This window comes from Rattus norvegicus, chromosome 1 (genome assembly GCF_036323735.1).
Source record: "Rattus norvegicus strain BN/NHsdMcwi chromosome 1, GRCr8, whole genome shotgun sequence".
NCBI classification, from domain to species: domain Eukaryota; kingdom Metazoa; phylum Chordata; class Mammalia; order Rodentia; family Muridae; genus Rattus; species Rattus norvegicus.
Window position 1 is genome coordinate 182449600 of NC_086019.1, and position 17244 is coordinate 182466843.

The 17244-nt window shown below is 45.6% G+C and overlaps 1 protein-coding gene across 3 annotated transcripts; it reads right to left on the minus strand.

Annotated features, from left to right (window-relative positions):
- Positions 1-1582: 1582 nt before the first annotated feature.
- On the minus strand, positions 1583-16970 carry Gde1 (glycerophosphodiester phosphodiesterase 1). Of its 3 annotated transcripts, none has more exons than XM_063272492.1 (6): positions 16481-16970; positions 11395-11566; positions 7938-8043; positions 7551-7643; positions 5084-5295; positions 1583-2172 (listed from the first exon to the last, which is right to left on the minus strand). In XM_063272492.1, exons 2-6 carry the CDS (start codon positions 11499-11501, stop codon positions 2025-2027), a joined length of 666 nt encoding a protein of 221 aa, XP_063128562.1. In that variant the 5' UTR covers positions 11502-11566; positions 16481-16970; the 3' UTR covers positions 1583-2024.
- Positions 16971-17244: the final 274 nt, after the last annotated feature.

Consider the following 17244-nt stretch of genomic DNA (forward strand, 5'->3'; position numbering starts at 1 on the left):
CCTGAGAGATTTTAAGTTTATGGCTACCCTGAATAACTTAGTGGACTCTGTCTTAAAGGAGCTAGAGTGCCAGTTAAGAGACTAGCTTACAGCGTTGCTAACCAAGCCTGATGACCTGAATTCAATCTCTGGAACCCACGTGGTGTGAAGACTCTGGCAAGCCTGTCCTTTGAGCTCCAGGTGTGTGCCAGGTGTACTACGCACACAGTAGATGTAATTTGAAAATTTTGCTTTTTGAGATGGGGTTTCTCTATGTAGTCCTGGCTCTCCTGGAACTCACTTTGTAGACCAGGCTGGCTTTAACTCAGAGACCTGCCTGCCTCTGATTCCAGACTGCTGGGATTAAAGATGTGTACCACTTGGGGCTGGAGAGACGGTTCAGTGGTTATGAGCACTGACTGCTCTTCCAGAGAGAGGTCCTGAGTTCAATTCCTAGCAACCACATGGTGGCTCACAGCTATCTGTAATGGGATCTTGGTGCCTTCTTCTGGTGTACAGGCAGAACACTACATAATAAATAAATAAATAAATAAATAAATAAATAAATAAATAAATAAATAAATATCTTTAAAAAAAAAATGTGAACCACTGGGGCTGGAGAGATGGCTCAGTGGTTAAGAGCATGAACTGCTCTTCCAGAGGTCCTGAGTTCAAATCCCAGCAACCCCATGGTGGCTCACAACCACCTGTAATGGGATCTGATGTCCTCCTCTTCTGGTGTGTCTGATGACAGCTACAGTGTACTTATATATAATAAATAAAATCTTTAAAAAAAAAAAAAGATGTGTATCACCACACCTGGCTTAATTTTAAATTTGTTTACAAAGAGGCCTAGTGATAGAACTCTGGCAGAAGGCTTACTTACCACATGTAAAGCCTAGGTTGAATTTCTAGCATCACAAAAAACCCAAAACCTTAAGGGCTGGTGAGAGGGCTCAACGTGGTGCCTGCTACAAGCCGAATGATCTGAGTTCAATGCCAGGGACCTCCCCCACCTCGACCCCTCCCCCACACATGCAAACACCAAATTACTAAGTTCCCAACAAAAGCCCTGTTTGTTCACGCAGGATGGTGAGGACCTGGAACTGGACACTGACTGGACTGCATCATGGACTCAGGTGTGCAACTGTGGTGCCTCTGCTTCCTCATCTCTAAAGATGGCGCCAACATATCCACAAGCTTTTCCCCAGGGCTGCAGATGAGTGTGCATGCAAATGCCTCATCTAGTTCCTAGTCTAGAGCAAAAAAAGGAACACTAGTTCTCCTGAGGCCCGGCTGAGGCTGTGTCCCTGCTGTTCTGAGGCTGCCACCAGTCTGTGCATCTTCCTTTGAGAAATGAAGAGCAGCCCAGATCCTTAGACGTGCCCTCCAGGTTCTCATCTAGGAACCAGCCTGTGCTTGAGCTTCCAAACAAGCTGGGACAGCTGCCGCTCTGTCCCCTGGTGGTCGGAAGTGTTTACAACAAGTCTTAAAACTAAAGGCCTCCAGTGTGCCCAGAGCAGCTCCCCTCTCCCTTCTCCCCAGAGTCACCCCAGAGTCCCAGACGCTGTAGGACCAGAAGTGTGGTACAGTTTGCCCTCTGTTCACCTTTCAATGATTTTATTAGTATGGTCACAAGTTTGACACCTACATGTCGCCATTAACAGAGCTGACGACAAATATTGGAAATAAGTGAATTACTGAAGTATGGCAAGATTTAAAATGTCAACTTGGAGTGATCATGCAAGCCCATGCATTGGTGCCTGCGCCCTAATTGCAGGACCCACTCTGCTCATCCTTGTGGCTCTGTACCCTCAGCGGGGTTGGGTAGGGCCACCCTGCCTTTTCACAGATCCAGAATTTTAAGGGCAAGTGTGGAGCCTTCCTTGGAGCATGGTCGCCATGCCTGGTTTCTGCTTGGGGTAAAACTGTGGCTATTGCTAGTATGAGCCGCAGGATTCCCAGGGCTTGTGCTAACAGAGTGTTCTCGTGTCCCTGCAAAAGGCCTCCAGGCAGTTTTGCATCTGTGTTTCCTCCTGGGGAGTCTAGAAGTGAGGTGCACAGTCTTCCAGCATGCTGTCAGTGATGTAGCTGGACCCAAGGTGGGACTCGTAGTAATTCTTTTCATCAAAGGTATTGACAGTCCAACTAACAACCTGGATTCCTTTGGCTGACCACTTCTTCAAATAGTCCCTGGAGAAAAGGGGAAACGGGTGGTGTTAGATTGACCAGCTGTCCCTGGAACTGAGAGCTCAGAGCATGTGTCAATGGTTCCCTAAGAGCCCAGCTGGCCTCCCACTGCAGTCAGAAGGCTGGGAAGCAGGTGTGGCCTGTGTGTGCCTGCTTTACATTGTCCCAGCTCAAACAGGTCACGCTCACCAGTCTGTTCATCCCATACTGCCCGCTTCTCTCTGTGCTGCAGAAGCCTCCCTCTCAGGCCACCAGAACAAGCTCCTCCACAACGTACTGACGAGCTCTCCGTCCTCCATTCCTGGGTAAGAAGAGCATTCCAAGCTCTCCCTCAAGGCTTTCTTCCTTGCAGTTCACGGGCAGAGCTTAGTTTGCTCCTGCCCCATATCCTGGTGAACAGCTGATAATTCCTGAAAGTGTACTGACTTTATCCCAGCTTATACAATATAAAAGCAGTTGTTGGGACACAAACCAGACACACACCTTCAAACAGCAAGACTAGAACAATCACATTTTCTCACAGATTCACAGGTCCAACATGACTCAGTGACTTCCAGGCTCACAGCCCACACTCCAGAACTGGTAATTTCTCAAGACGAATGAGCTACCCGGATGTAGCTGAGACGTCCTCAAGAAAGATGCCACATAACCATCTGTGAGGCCAGGTCAAAGGGACACAGGTGTGAGCTCCCACCCCCACCATGACTCCCACTTCCTCCTGTGGTCCCACAGCACTGGCCCCCCTGACAGCAGCAGGCCTGGATATCCTTTACCCACTGGATGATGGAGAGGCTGGAGGTTGACCCTGGGCCTTGGGCACACAGGGAGGCAGTCATCCTCCACTGCACCCCAGTCCACTGCACCCCAGTCCACTGCACCCCAGTCCACTGCACCCAGCTTCCTTCTTCACTTCTACTTTATGCTCTCACTCGAGCCCAGGCTGCCCGTGAACATGCAATCCTCCTGACCCAGCCTCCAGAGCTGCTTGGCTTTCAGACCTGTGCCATCATGGTAACAATTACTCCCCTCCTCCTTCCTTGGGATCCCCTCCCTGTCCAAGACTAGGTCAGAACACAAGGTGTATGCACCGCTGTCCTCGAAGCTGTTGATGTCAGTGTCTTTCATGATTGTCCTCATCTTATTTGAGACAGGGTGTCTCAAAGAACCCAGATTTTGAAGCTCCAATTAGACTGATCCCCAGAATCTGCTGATTTAGCCTGAGCCCTGGGGTTACACACATGCTACTGCACCAGTTTTTACATGGCTGCTATGAATCTGAAGTCAGGTCCCAATGCTTGCACAAGAAGCCCTTTACCCACTAAACCACTGGTAGCCCTCAGCTGTGGTTTTATATTTACCAGACTCAACACTGGACTGGTGTCCCTGTCCTATTAGACATGAACCTCCAGGAGGCAGAGAGCATGTCTTTGTTTCTTTACTCTCGTACCCTTGGTTTCCTCACGGAGCACCTGACAGCACTGTGGGCCACAACCAAATGGCTGCTAGAATGAGCAAGCGGGAAGTCATATGGAGGTACAGTGTGGTCTACAGCTCTAAAGCTGCCAAAAGACAGCTCACAAGATGTCAGCAGGCAAGAGAACAGACAGGCTGTAAGAGACAAGCAGAAGGGAGGATGGGAGCTGGAAGGCTGTGCCCACATGCGGTTTCTGCTGAGGCGATTCCCTGCCCGTCTACTTTCCCAAGGGAGTTAGCCAAAAGCAGTGCAATCCCGCTCTACACTTCCATTTTCTTCTTAAAAATGCACTACAAAACTGCGCTGGGGCAGGATGGCATCAGTGCAGGCCTTAATCCCAGCACTCGCTGCAGAGGCAGAGGGAGAGGCACAGAGGGGCAGAGGGGCAGAGGAGCAGAGGAAGAGGCAGAGGCAGAGGGAGAGGCACAGGCAGATAAATCTCTGAGTTTGAGGCCAGCCTGATCTACAGAGTGAGCTCCAGGACATGCAGAGATACACAGAGAAACCCTGTTTGATGAGGCTATGGTGGAATATGATGCATCAGCTCTGCCATACACATTTACATGGACAGCAATAATTTACAGACATATTACATGATTAATATGTTCTAATTGTAATTGACTTTTAATATTTTATTTAAAGACTTATTTATGGGGCTGAAGAGATGGCTCAGTGATTAAGAGCACCGACTGGTCTTCTACAGGTCCTGAGTTCAATTCCCAGCAACCCCATGGTGGCTCACAACCATCTGTAATGGAATTCGATGCTCTCTTCTGGTGTGTCTGAAGACAGCAACAGTGTACTTACATACATAAAATAAATAAATAAACAAACAAAGACTTATTTTTTTATTATTATATTTATATGAGTACACTGTAGCTGTTTTCAGATTCACCAGAAGAGCATCAGATCCCATTACTGATGGTTGTGAGCCACCATGTGGTTACGGGGAATTAAGCTCAGGACCTCTGGAAGAGCAATATACTGTAATATACTTTTAAAACATAGTAAAAAAAAAAATGCTTGTCATTCAAGAACCAGAGTTGGGTCTCTAGCACCCACATATGAGCTGGGAGACATCGCAGCCCACCTACAGTTGCAGAGAAGATCCTGAGGAAATCTAGCTTTGCCACAGGACTAGCTGCATCAGTGAGTTTCAGGTGCTCATACACACATACACACACACAAACACTCACCACACATACAAGCAACCAACAGACAAACCTATAAAACTGAAGAGTGTCTGGTCAGCCTGCTGTGAATCATGAAAGACACCTGTCATCTTCCCACGCAATTCCAGCAGCTGGCGCTCCCCTAACTTACCAGACCCAGGGGGATCTAAGAGTCGGAAACAACTCAGTCTGCCACTTCTTTAACACCTCCTTCCCAGAAAGAGCACCCAGGACATGTGAAGCCAAGAGACAAACACTTCTAACTTACGGGGAGACAAAATCCTTCTGCATGAGGAAGGCTGAAATCCCACACAGGTACCACAAGACATTGTGCATGCTCCAGTCAAGCAAGATGTCCAACACCACAAACACAGACTGCTTCCAAAAGACGCTGTAGCGAGGCTTCCCGTCTCCAGTGTGGCTCAGGCTCCAAGGCCTGTGAGTCAGGGCTGTGATTACCTTCTGATCTGTTTGTCTCATCTGAAAAGGAATTATGGACAAAAAAATGATCACCTCTTAAGTCTGTAACTTCTCAATATTTTAGATTAGCAAATATTCATTTGATGAGAGCCCTGTAGCGACCAAGTACGCCATCTCTTACAAATCCTTTGAGAAACATAAAGTAGATGTAGGGGTGCAATACGCACTACAATTGAGGAGCTCTTCCTCACAGTCCTACAGAACTACAAACTCTATCAGACAGAGAGAACCTGACTGCGGAGGGTGCCCAGCCTCAGAGTGGGGGCAAGCAACAGGCCCTAGGTTTACTCAGAAACACACAGCAAGTGTGTGTGTGTGTGTGTGTGTGTGTGTGTGTGTGTGTGAGAGAGAGAGAGAGAGAGAGAGAGAGAGAGAGAGAGAGAGAGAATGAATGAATATATGCCAACCACAGGGTCAAGTTGTATTTATCTGTCTAGGTTTCTTGAGACAGGGTCTTCTGTAGTTCAGGCTAGCCAATCACACTAGCCTCCTGCCTCAGGCTCCTGAAAGCTGGGAATTACAGATGTGCACCACCATGCCCAACTTTCAGAGCCACATTTTAATAATGCTATGAAGATACACTTTCAGTTGAATTACTCAGATAGCACGTTAATTTAGAATTCAATGAGAACAGAGCCAGGATCATTTCAAGAGACGCTGGTTAATTCGACCCTGTTATGGCAGGACTGCAGAACTGTGGGGAGGGGACGGGAAGGGAAGTAAAGAAGAAGGGCTATGAGGAGATGGGGGAGGGCAGAGCAGGAATGGGGGAGGTACCTCAGCCTGTGCTTTCAGCTCCATGGGAGAGCATCACATACTGTAAAGGCCTCTGTGGTCAAATAAGCCTGGGAAGCCTGACCCCACATGTCTGTAAGCCACACGACTGCCACCCCAAAGGTCTGTACTGGCAGGCACTGTCCTGCTGCAAACATTTTTAATGTATTCTCTGTTGACCCTAGTGGAAGGATGCCACAGAACAACTCATTATTTTGGAAACTATTAAAGTAAAAACAAAGATTTAATGATAGATTAGGAAGTGTCTTATTTATAGATGAATTCTAGATTCTGAATAAAATATTAACATTTCAAAACTTCCTAGTAAACTGACAAACCTGGCCAAGGACTACCAGGAGCCCACAAAAAAACCTGCACAGCCCAGCATATGAAGTGTGCCTCCCGATGGGTATTCACTCCCACTATGACACGACCCTGCTAAGGACAATCAACCCTAACTGCACGAGTTCTCGTGTACTTCACCAGTTTTACAAGAAACAAAGTGAGGAACAGCATATAAAATCACACAAGTGTACAATACCAGACATGGTAAATGAAGAAACATAATTTCAGACCTCGAAACATAGCCCGGTGGCAGAGTGCTTGCCTAGCATGCATGAGGACCTAGCAATACACACGCATGCATATACACACACGCAGGTATACACACATGCACTTTCAGACACATACATCTGGGTTATCCAATAACCAGGGGTGGGGGGGAAGGTCAGAAAGACAGAAAAGAAGAGAAGGAAGCAAACTTGCAGATTTTAAGATTGAAAATGAATACCTTATTTGAATATTGATCAAATGAACATTTTTTAAAAACATAAATACCAATTTTTATTTGAAAAAAGTTAAAAGCATTTGTGGAGCTTGAGACATGAAAATTCTATTTTTCTGATCTTTGATGATCTGAAACTAAACAAGGGCTTACTGGGGAAGATCAGTGGGGAGAAACAAGCAAGATCATAGCTAAGGGGTTCGTGTAGTCACCATGTGGAACACCGTGTAAGAAGAGTTTTGTTGTTGTTTGAGACAGGCTTCATTTTACAGCCCAAGCAGATCTCAAACTCAAATCCTCCTGCTTCAGTCTTCTAAGCGTTGGGATGTGTGTCTAGTCATTAAGTCCCTCCTGGTTCACCCTCCCACAGTTCCTCATCCCACTTTCCCCCAACCCCCAAAAGTTGTTTTATAAAGCCATATTTTACTGATACTTTTTGGGAAGTAAGGTGTGGACTCAGTTTACCAAGGAAACACAAGGAGCCTGTAAGGTGCCTGCCTAAGAGAAGCTCGAAGAGGGCTGTGCACATTAAAGAGCAGCAGGCGGGTGCCTCCTGGGACACGTCCCTGCTCTTAAAGGAAGAGCTCTTGACTGTGGCTGCATTCAGTTCAGTGTGACAATGGGCATCTCACAGAGTCCACTGATATTACCTCCAGCAACTAACCCAATGTAACACAGAAAGAAAGGTCTGACTTACTTTATAGATGACTTCCGGCAAGAATGAGCAGACCATACTGTTGTTGTACAGCTGGGGAAATTCCATGTATATATTCTTTAGAGCAGCAGAAGCCTGTACAATAGAGTCACATAGTTAAAATCTTCACTATTAATTATATTAATAATAATAATATATTAACTATATTAACTATTCGCATAGTTAAAATCTTGCTAAAAGGCTCCATAAAAGGAAAATATTTCTAAAATTTAAAAATGTAAACTGCATTTTATACTCCCATTAAGTATAATATAAGTCATAAAAATAATGAAAAAGAATAAGTAAGAAAATATATGGTTAGTTCTAAAAATGATTAGCCTTACATAAGACATCTTTTTAAAATAGCAAAGTCCATGGAATGAACTGTACCATATCTGCATGGCCTTTGACATCGAAGAAGATGGTGAGGTTATGGCAGAGGCACTCTGTAACTGCTTCCCTCAGGGTGGGGATCCTTTCGTCAGGGAACTCATTTCTGCAAGAGGAGAAAGGAAGGAATGGCTCACGTAGAGAAGAGAGAGCACAGGAAAAGAACGAGGGTTACTGGAATGGACATTTTACAAATGTCTCCCAAACATGCTGGCCAAGGATGCTTCCAACCACGGCCAGAAAGTTCACTATGCCACCTGCACCAAAGTACAACAGGGACAATAAAGCCCACGATGGTGTCTCCACAAAAGTGGCAACATAGTATCCTGCTCTTCAGAGGGCAGACACAGCTGCCCGGGAAACTCAGGGACTTGATTTTAAGCTAATTTCTCCTTTTGTAGAGAAAAGACGTCTGTTTATTAGTTCGTACTGCTATGCAGGTGTTTGTCTAAGACAGAGGCTCTCCACCTGTGGGTGGTGACCCTTTCGGGAGTCACAGGAGCCCAAGACCATTGGAAAACACAGATACTTACATATGGTTCATAACTAGCAAAATTACTGTTATGAATAGCAATGAAGATAATTTGTAGTTGGGGTCACCACAACATGAGGAACTGTATTAAAAGGTCACGGCATTAGAAAGGTTGAGAATCACCAGTCTAAAAAAATATATATTCTGCTGAAGAAAATGAAGCTTAAGTGCCCCATACCCAATAAATCAGCCTTCCTCTCATGAAGGTTCACTGTACACGGTTTAATTTGTATTCATTCAACCTAATACTGTCAGATCTCGGCTTGAAAAAGCACATGGACGATGCACATCTTATGGGGAATTCACATGTCATCTGTGCTGATTGATGTTCACTCCATGGAGAGAGGGAGAGCCCTAGGCTTGCAGTCATCTCCTTACCACGCATGCACACATACCCCTACCTTATTTTGTTTTGCTGAGACACAACCTCATATGTAGCCCAGGCTGGCTGGAATTTCTGATCCTCTTGTCCAGTAGTGGGATTATAGGCACAGGACACCACACCTAACTAGCTAGTGTTAAATGCCTATTTTCCCTGAAAGGTGGTTCTAAAAAAGGCCAAGTCCTTCATGTGGAGTCAGTCATTGAGAAGGCTGTTATAACTGTAGAATCAGGAGTACTCATGTGAGGCTGGGGAGATGGCTCAGTGGTTAAGAACACTTGGCTACCCTGCCAGGGGACCCCAGCTTGATTCCTTGTTCCCAAGGAATGGCAGCTCGCAACTGTCTGCAACTCCAGTTCTAGAGGACTTACCCTCCTCTCGACTCCTTAAGCACCGCACTCACATGGTGCACAAACATTACATGCAAAACACACACACTCTCAAAAAAAATTCTCAAGTAGTTATGTGACGCATTAAGATAGCATAATACTATGCTTCTCCTTGTTTGCAGATCCCAATGGTGATACCCACCATAAGCATTTTTTGCCGTGTTAACTTTAAGTCTGACATCTTCAAAAAAATTTTTATTACATTAATTCATTCATTTATTTCATTTTTTTTCCAAGACAAGGGTTTTCTGTATAAGGGCTCTGGCTGTTCTGGAACTAACTTTGTAGACCAGGCTGCCCTTGAACTCACAGAGATCTGCCTGCCTCTGCCTCCTAAGGCATGAGCCATCATACTTGGCTTTTAAAAATTTTTTTTAATTTATGACGGTCAAGGGCACATATGCATGGCACCTATGTGGAGGTCAGAGAAAAACTTCTGGAAATCAGTTCTCTGCTCCCACCATGCCATGGTCTCTGAGGACAGCTCAGGTTGTTAGGCTCAGTGGTCAACTCTCAGTGCCCTGAACCTGACATCCTCCTAGTGGTTATTTGTTTGTAATATTAAAGCCAGCTGCACCTCAAACACAGAAGCAATGAAATGTCTGATCACAGGAAGAGCAATTTCATAAGTGGGCTCTGGAGTTTCGGGTTAGTGATACTCTTTAAGACCAGCATCCAAGTACAGTTGGCCTTGCTGACTTTAATTCTTTTAGGTCTGAATTTTCACGATTCGGGGTTAGACCTTCATCACTGTGTCAGACAATCAGCACTCAAGGAACACTGGACACTGACCAGGCAACAGACATGGCACTGATCACACCGAGCACACGTCTTTATTATCAAAGAAGACGGGCTGGAGCGATGGCTCAGAGAGTACTGACTGCTCTTCCACAGGACTCAAGATTGAGTCCTGCATAGCCACTCCCAAATGTCTGTAACTCCAGTCTTTAAGGTATTCAACAACCTCTTCTGACTTCTGTGGGCACCAGGCATACATGTGATAAGAGACATACACAGGCCAAACACCCATACACATAACAAACAAACAAATAAGTAAATAAATAAAGAAATCAATAAAAAAAAAGATAGGAGTGAGATCTAAACAACCCTATTTCACAATATATCATCTGGTGTTTCAATTGTCAGGGTGGAAAAGCTATCAGTGGTGGGAAGGGAGGGTTCAGTGACTCAGAATCAGACATGCTGAGTCAAAGGCAATGATTGGTGTGCAGTATTCAGAACAGAGCACTGGGTTTGTAAGAGAACCTTCTGGAACATCTTACGTACACACACACACACACACACACACACACACACACACACACACACACACAGATGATGTAAGTTTGATACCATTAGAGAACATCATATAGTTAGACATCTAAACACATTTCCCACTTTTACAGGGTTAAGACACATGAAGGACAACCAGAAACAGCATGGTGGGTTCATGTTTTTTCAACTGAAACTGGAATATCAAGACTCTAATGTTGGTTCTTATATGAACTTACTGTTGACTCTTGAGTAGATCATTAACTTTTCCAGAATTTTATGTAAGCAAATCAATGTAATTACCTATGGTTTTTAAGTGTAAATATTTATCTCCACTTAAGTAAACAAGCTGGTTCTTAAGTTGTGCAAACCATGCCAAGATCTTAACAGCCTTTGCACTGGACGATGCAGGAGAATACTGCTGTTGATGGGACAGTGCTACTTTGGAGTTTACTGGGATTCTTCTAGTCCTTACATTGTACGATTCCTCGGAAGTTTGCTGCAAGATCTAGTGAATTGGTTAATGATGGAATCATCATTTGACTAACTTAAAGAATGAGTTGGTGTATCTGGAACAAGAGCATTGACAAGCCACTGCTCTAAGCCTTTGACTCTAATTTAAAGGATGGCAGAAACTAATTTCAATTAGTGCCTAGAACATAGGCAGTACTGTCCTCAGAATGCTGCAGCAGCCGGGTACCCCACAGTGCAAATGGTAAAATGTACACACAATGCTTCTGCTGTTGCTGGTGTGTGCTTACCACTTAGGAATACGTTGAAATGAAAAAACTCTCCTGGAATAGACATACTTAGAAGGTGCCAGTGCCTACCTGTAGCCACCAGTGATGACTAAAGGCCTGCGTAATAATGTCAGTGACTCACCTGAGTCTGTGATTTGCTGCAGGATTAAGTTTCCTAACTTGTTCAAATGTCAGATCACATAATCGGCCAGACCCGTCTGTTGTCCTATCTACTGTGTTATCGTGCATCAAGACAGGAACTCCATCAGAAGTAAACTCGATGTCCAGCTCCACACCTGTTGCTCCATTCTTAGCTGCCTTAACAAAAACATCAACAATATTAATGTCAACAGCTACAGATACCATTTTATATCTAAATCTGAAGGAAAAGCACATGGCTGCTGAAGTGGACAGCTGTCCTTACAGATTTCTGTCCCTTTCCTCCTCCAGGTCACTCCCCAGATGAACCTGTCTCCCATGGGGGTTAATGCTACCTCAGCCCCACACTCTTCAAGTCCTTAAAACGATCCAGTCCTGCTCTTTACACCATCTCAGCAGGAAAACAAGTTTTTTCTGGCTATGGTGGCTTTGATCACTTAGACAAACTCTACCCTTTGCCTACTTGGAAAGGCTGGTGACTGCTCTGTGTTCCCTGTTACTCAGCTATTTCACAATTCTGGTATAAACAAAATCAATCAGGATCGAGTCGGTTTAACCTCACCCTCTCTGACAAACACCAAGCAGATTCACCATGGTTATGTACTCTTCCTTAAGCATGAATTTCAAAGGTAATGAATTAGATTTTTCCAGTCATATTCAAGGTTGGAGGCTTGTCTACTTTATTTTAATATTTCTCTACCTGCATGTTATAATTATACAGCTACACATTCTTTAAGTTTCAGTCATGTGACCATGGAACCCCCTCGATCCCAATTCCATCTGTAGCTATGTCACGAGGATGAGTTTCTACGGACTCTAGCCTCAGCTTCTTCATTGAGATGGCATTTCTATGATGCCCCATAGAGTTGTGAGGGTGTGGAAACCATGCCTATAAGGAGCTTGGTACCCAGCTCAGAGTTGTCATTCCTCACAAGCTATTATGACAAGAAAGACAAGCGCAATGATCAATGATTCTAATAAAGCTCCCATCTATACCAGTGACAATGCCTTGTACTATTAAAGATTACAACCTTCTTAAGTTAAAGTTGAACACCACACAACATGGGTTATGTTTTATAACATAAATCACAACTCAGTGTACACCACGAATGTCTTTCCCTATAATAGAAATAATATCCTTATGTCTAGACATACTAGACATTTAACTGTACTTTTCTTCACTGGGGTTATTATTTGGTCTCAACACAACAAGGTGAGACAGTATTTTAACAATAGTGCCAGCATGAATGAAAACGACTAACTTTTGTGTGCTTGTGCATTCTCTCTCTCCCTCCCCCACTTTCCCCTCTCCCACCCTCTCTCCTATACTGCTGGAGATCTGGCCTCACATCTTGCACCATCAGTACCATCAGTGACTTGTTCCCTCGGCCCTTGGCTTTTAGAGACAGAATCTCACCATGTAGTCTGAAATTGTCTTGAACTCACAATCCTCCTGCCTCAGTCTCCTGAGGGCTGTGATTACACATGTTACCACTACACCTACTTTTTGTCTTTTAAACAATTTATTAAAACTAAACCAATCAAAAAACAAACAAAAACAAATCCACAAACCCTACAAAGTTATTCAGAAAACAGAGTTTCTGAGAGCACCCACAATTTGCCCTTGGCTCTAACAGGAAGATATCCAAGGGCGGACTCTTCCACGCAGGAGAAACAGCAAACACAAAGCAAAGGCCTCAGGTAGGAAGGAGACAATGAGGTAGAAAAAAATCCTTACTGCTACCTAAGCCTACTCCCTTTCTTACAGTTAGTGTAGACTCATGTAAGCCTCAATGTTCAGCTTCCTCCTGTACTCACAATAAGTGCTCCTGATTCTGTGCACACGTGCATGCTCATGTGTGCGTGCGTGCGTGCGTGCGTGCGTGCGTGCGTGTGTGTTTTAGGCTGGATGCTGGTATCTAAGAAGCTGCACTGACCACCTGGCTAGCACAGTGAGAGCTGGCCTATATGAGGCCAGTGGCAAGCAGACTGATCAGCAGAACCTAACTAATCCTTGAACAGCAAACAGCTGCATTAGCCTTCTGGAGGCCAGGCTTCCGCCTGCACTCAGGTGAGAGAGTAAGTCAGCTGCCTGGGAGGAATTTGAAGCTGGATGTTCAAGTACATAAAGCCTAGACAAACACTGGATGACAGAAACAGAGAGCAGGGCCCTGAGAAAGGGGAAGAGAGAAAAAGTCGGGGCCTGGGAGGGCAGATCACAAAAGTGCAAAGACAGGAAGGCAGGAGACAGTAAGGGGGCTTAGGTTTTTTTTCTTATTGCAACCAGAGGCTTTTGTTGTTTTGTTTTGAAGAAAATTAAGAATATAATTTCCCCAGACAGGGTTTCCCTGCGTGACCCTGGCCAGGCAGGAACTTGTTATACACAACTACACTTGTTTCAAATGCACAGAAGCCACTTGCCTCTGTCTCCTTAGAGCCAGGATAAAGACCTGCACCACCACACCCGTTAGACTTTTTCTTTTTAAAGTCATCCTCAGTCCTGAGGGAGTGAACTGTGGGCATAGTTGACACAGTTATATTTCTTTGCCATTATTTTTAATAGTGTATCTTTAAAAAATATTTTTTAAAATTATTTTAATTAAAGTGTGTGTGTCTGTATGGGGTCTGTGCATGCCAGTGCAGGTCTCTATGGAAGCAGAGGTGGTGGAAGGAATCACCTGGAGCTAGAGTTATAAGCAGGTCCTCTGCAAGAGCAGAGCAAACTCACAGATCTGCCTGCCTCTGCTTCCAGAGCGCCAGGATTGATGGCATGCACCACCTGGCTGTTTTTTTTTTTTTTAAATACATTCGTTTCACATTTAACTAGTTTTCTTTATGTAACTACCATATTTCCTTCCAGAGACTTATCAGTCCGTCAGTCAGAACAGTGTTGTAAAAGTCTGAGAATACAAATTTTGTGCTGCAAATATACAGAGGGAAGCAAAGGACAGAACAAAACCCAAATGGGGGTTCGGTCCCCAGCTCCGAAAAAAAGAACCAAAAAAAAAAAAAAAAAAAAAAAACCAAAAAACCCAAATGGGATGGAAATCCTGACTTGTCAAGAGCTACAGTGTGCACCTGGCAGCTAAAGACGGCCATTGCTAACGACGGTCCACAGCGGCCAGCCAGTCCAGCCAGCTGAACTGCCATCTCACTTCCTCTTCAGACCAGGAACCAGCTGGCGCAATGCTGGAGACGCTGCAGTTTCCCTATGATGTGTTCATCGTACAGAGAATCCTGCCCTACTTCCGTATGACGATGACATAAGTGTATTCTCATCTCACATGTGAAGCTTCCTCACTCATCTTCAATGTGACTGACACCCAGGCAAACACAGTCTTGGCCGAATCCCACTGTCAACAAATACTCAGAAACACTCTGTGTGCTCAGTTAACTTGGAGTAGTCTTTAAGGCAATTCACATAAAGGAAAGCAGAAACGAAGCCAATGACCATCCTGTGCCTTCCTTCTTCTGACAATGCACGTACATGTACTCTCCGCTAACTCAAAGGTCGTCCTCCTACTGTCTTTCAGATTTAATTCTTTCACCTATTCCGGATGACAGCAAGCCATCCCTAGATTCCCGGGAAACAGCTCCCACATGGAATCGCACTAGGCTTTGGTGTGTACAGACCAGTCTCTGTCTCCTGTCACCTCCTTCATAAACACCATTGTCCTTTTCACTTTACAACTTCATGGGGAAACTGAGGTTAGGGCTGAGACAAGGGTGCCCTACTTGCTCTGTATTTTCTTTGCTACAGCTAAAGGGGCAGAGAGCGTTGGGTAATAAACGAGTTACTTAAGTTGGACAAAGAAAATAGCGCACATTCAAATATCCTGGAAAATATTTTAATCTTTGTCAAAGAGCATCGAGTTGTCCAATCAGAAGGGCTTATTCTGGGAGGAGTTGTCTTGGAGTCACAGTTTCCCCCACCTAGTCTAGGTCTCAAAGAAATGAGAAGACCAGATATACAAGTGTCTAAAAGGTCAAATAGGATGGTGCGCGCCTTTATCCTAGCACTAGGGAGGCACACAGACAGTTCCAGGACAGTCAAGGCTACTGAAACCTTGTCTCAAAAAAACCAAACCAAAACAAAGCAAAACAAAGCAAAACAAACAAACGAAAAAGGAATAAGAGCTGTAGTGTTTGCATATATCCCAGGAATGGCCTACTGTACCCCTCAAGTCAACTCTGAGTTCTAAAGCAAACTATGTAAGCACTTAAGGTGTGGCGTCACTCCACACACGCCTTTCTCGCTATTTTTGAATCTACAACTAAATCCACAGACTGCCAGGCCAACAGGTATGAAGGCTGACCGTAGTCCACAGAGGTGCATAATCCACTGAAATGCTCTTGCCGTGCAAGCTGACATTAATCTGAAAACAGAAGACTTCAAAGGGCAAAGGCTATTAAAATTCTCCCGGGTGCCTTGTGGGAAAGGGAGGCAAATATTGACAGAGGTCTGGCTGGCAGGGTTGTTGACTATGATGAAGGTGTATTTGGAGAGAGGCAATAAAGATAAATTTCAAGTAATGTAGAGACAGAAAACACATCCTATGATAAGGGTGATTTAGATACTTTGCTAGGTGGTGGTGGTGGATGTCTTTAGTCCCACCAGACGCAGGAGGAAAGGAGTTGAGGCCAGCCTGGTGAGTTCCAGGACAGCCAGGACTACAGAGACCCTGCCTCAAAAAGAGAGAGAAAAATCCCATTTACTGACAAGAACCCATTTGACCTGGTTTAGATCTTAGCTCATCCACACACTAGATTTTGCTCTGCTCCTCGTAGCCAGCACCAAATATAAGCTGTCGTGTGTTACCTTACCACTCCAACTCATGCCTCACGTCAGGACATTTGCTCTGGCCATGGGCATCCGGGTACACTTCCCACTGATCCAACCTTGTAATTATTGCTCCAGTTCACACATATCTAGTTCATAGAAAATATTTCTGCTACATAATGCACTGCCCCACCCTAAAGAGTAGCCTCATATGTTATCTCTCCCAACCCAGATGAAAGCCCTGTCAAAGGAGTCTTGTCTGGCTGTCATCCCAGCGTCTGGCACATACCAAGTTTTATAAGTACCCGCGGAATTCTAGAAATAGCTGGAGTGGGGAGGGTTGCGGGGCTGGGATGCGGAGGAGAGATGCCAGCGACGGTGCAGGCCCGAGGCGTGCGCGGGGCTCACCTGCCGGATGGCCGCCAGCGTGTTCTCGGGCGCGTCGTGGCTGCCGCCGCGATGGGCGATGGCGGACACGCGGTCACGGGGCTTGAGCACCTGCAGGGCCCGGCGGGACGGCACCGGCTCGAAGCTGAAGAACCGCAGCAGGAGGTAGAGGCTGCCAGTGAGCACACAGGCGTTGAAGGGGCTGCGCGTCACCACCAGCAGCAGCACCAGCACGAAAGAGAAGGGGCCCAGGAGGCCGCCCTGGTCCTCCCACAGCCACATGCCGGCGCCTGCACCGGCACGGACCGGAGCCCCGGACCTGCCGGGCGACGCGTAGATGCTGAGGTACTGGCCACAGCCGGAACCCTCCGCTGGGAGGAGCGCTGCACAATGGCGGCGGCGGACCCATCTCGAGAAAGAGCCCGCCCCCCAGCCAATCAGAGTCCCGGAGCTCCAGCGTTGGGGAGCCGGAACCAGTGTCATGGCAACAGGGGCAGGCCCAGGCCCCAGGCCTGGGTTCCAAGGGCACTCAGGGTTGTGTGAAGTAAGGACAGGACTTCAACCCTGACCTTCAGACTCAGTAGAAGGAGGGAGATACTGCTAAGGTTTTTTTTTTTTTTTTTTTTTTTAGTGACCTTGTGTCTGACCTCGAGGAAACTAAAGGCT

Coding starts and splice junctions, on each gene's coding strand:
- Gde1 (XM_063272492.1), bottom strand. CDS start 11,501: ATGCACGATAACACAGTAGATAGGACAACAGACGGGTCTGGCCGATTA. Junction 8,044..11,394: donor GCAGCAAATCACAGACTCAG/GTGAGTCACTGA, acceptor CTCCTCTTGCAG/AAATGAGTTCCCTGACGAAA. Junction 2,173..5,083: donor CAGAAGGATTTTGTCTCCCC/GTAAGTTAGAAG, acceptor CCTTTTCTCCAG/GGACTATTTGAAGAAGTGGT.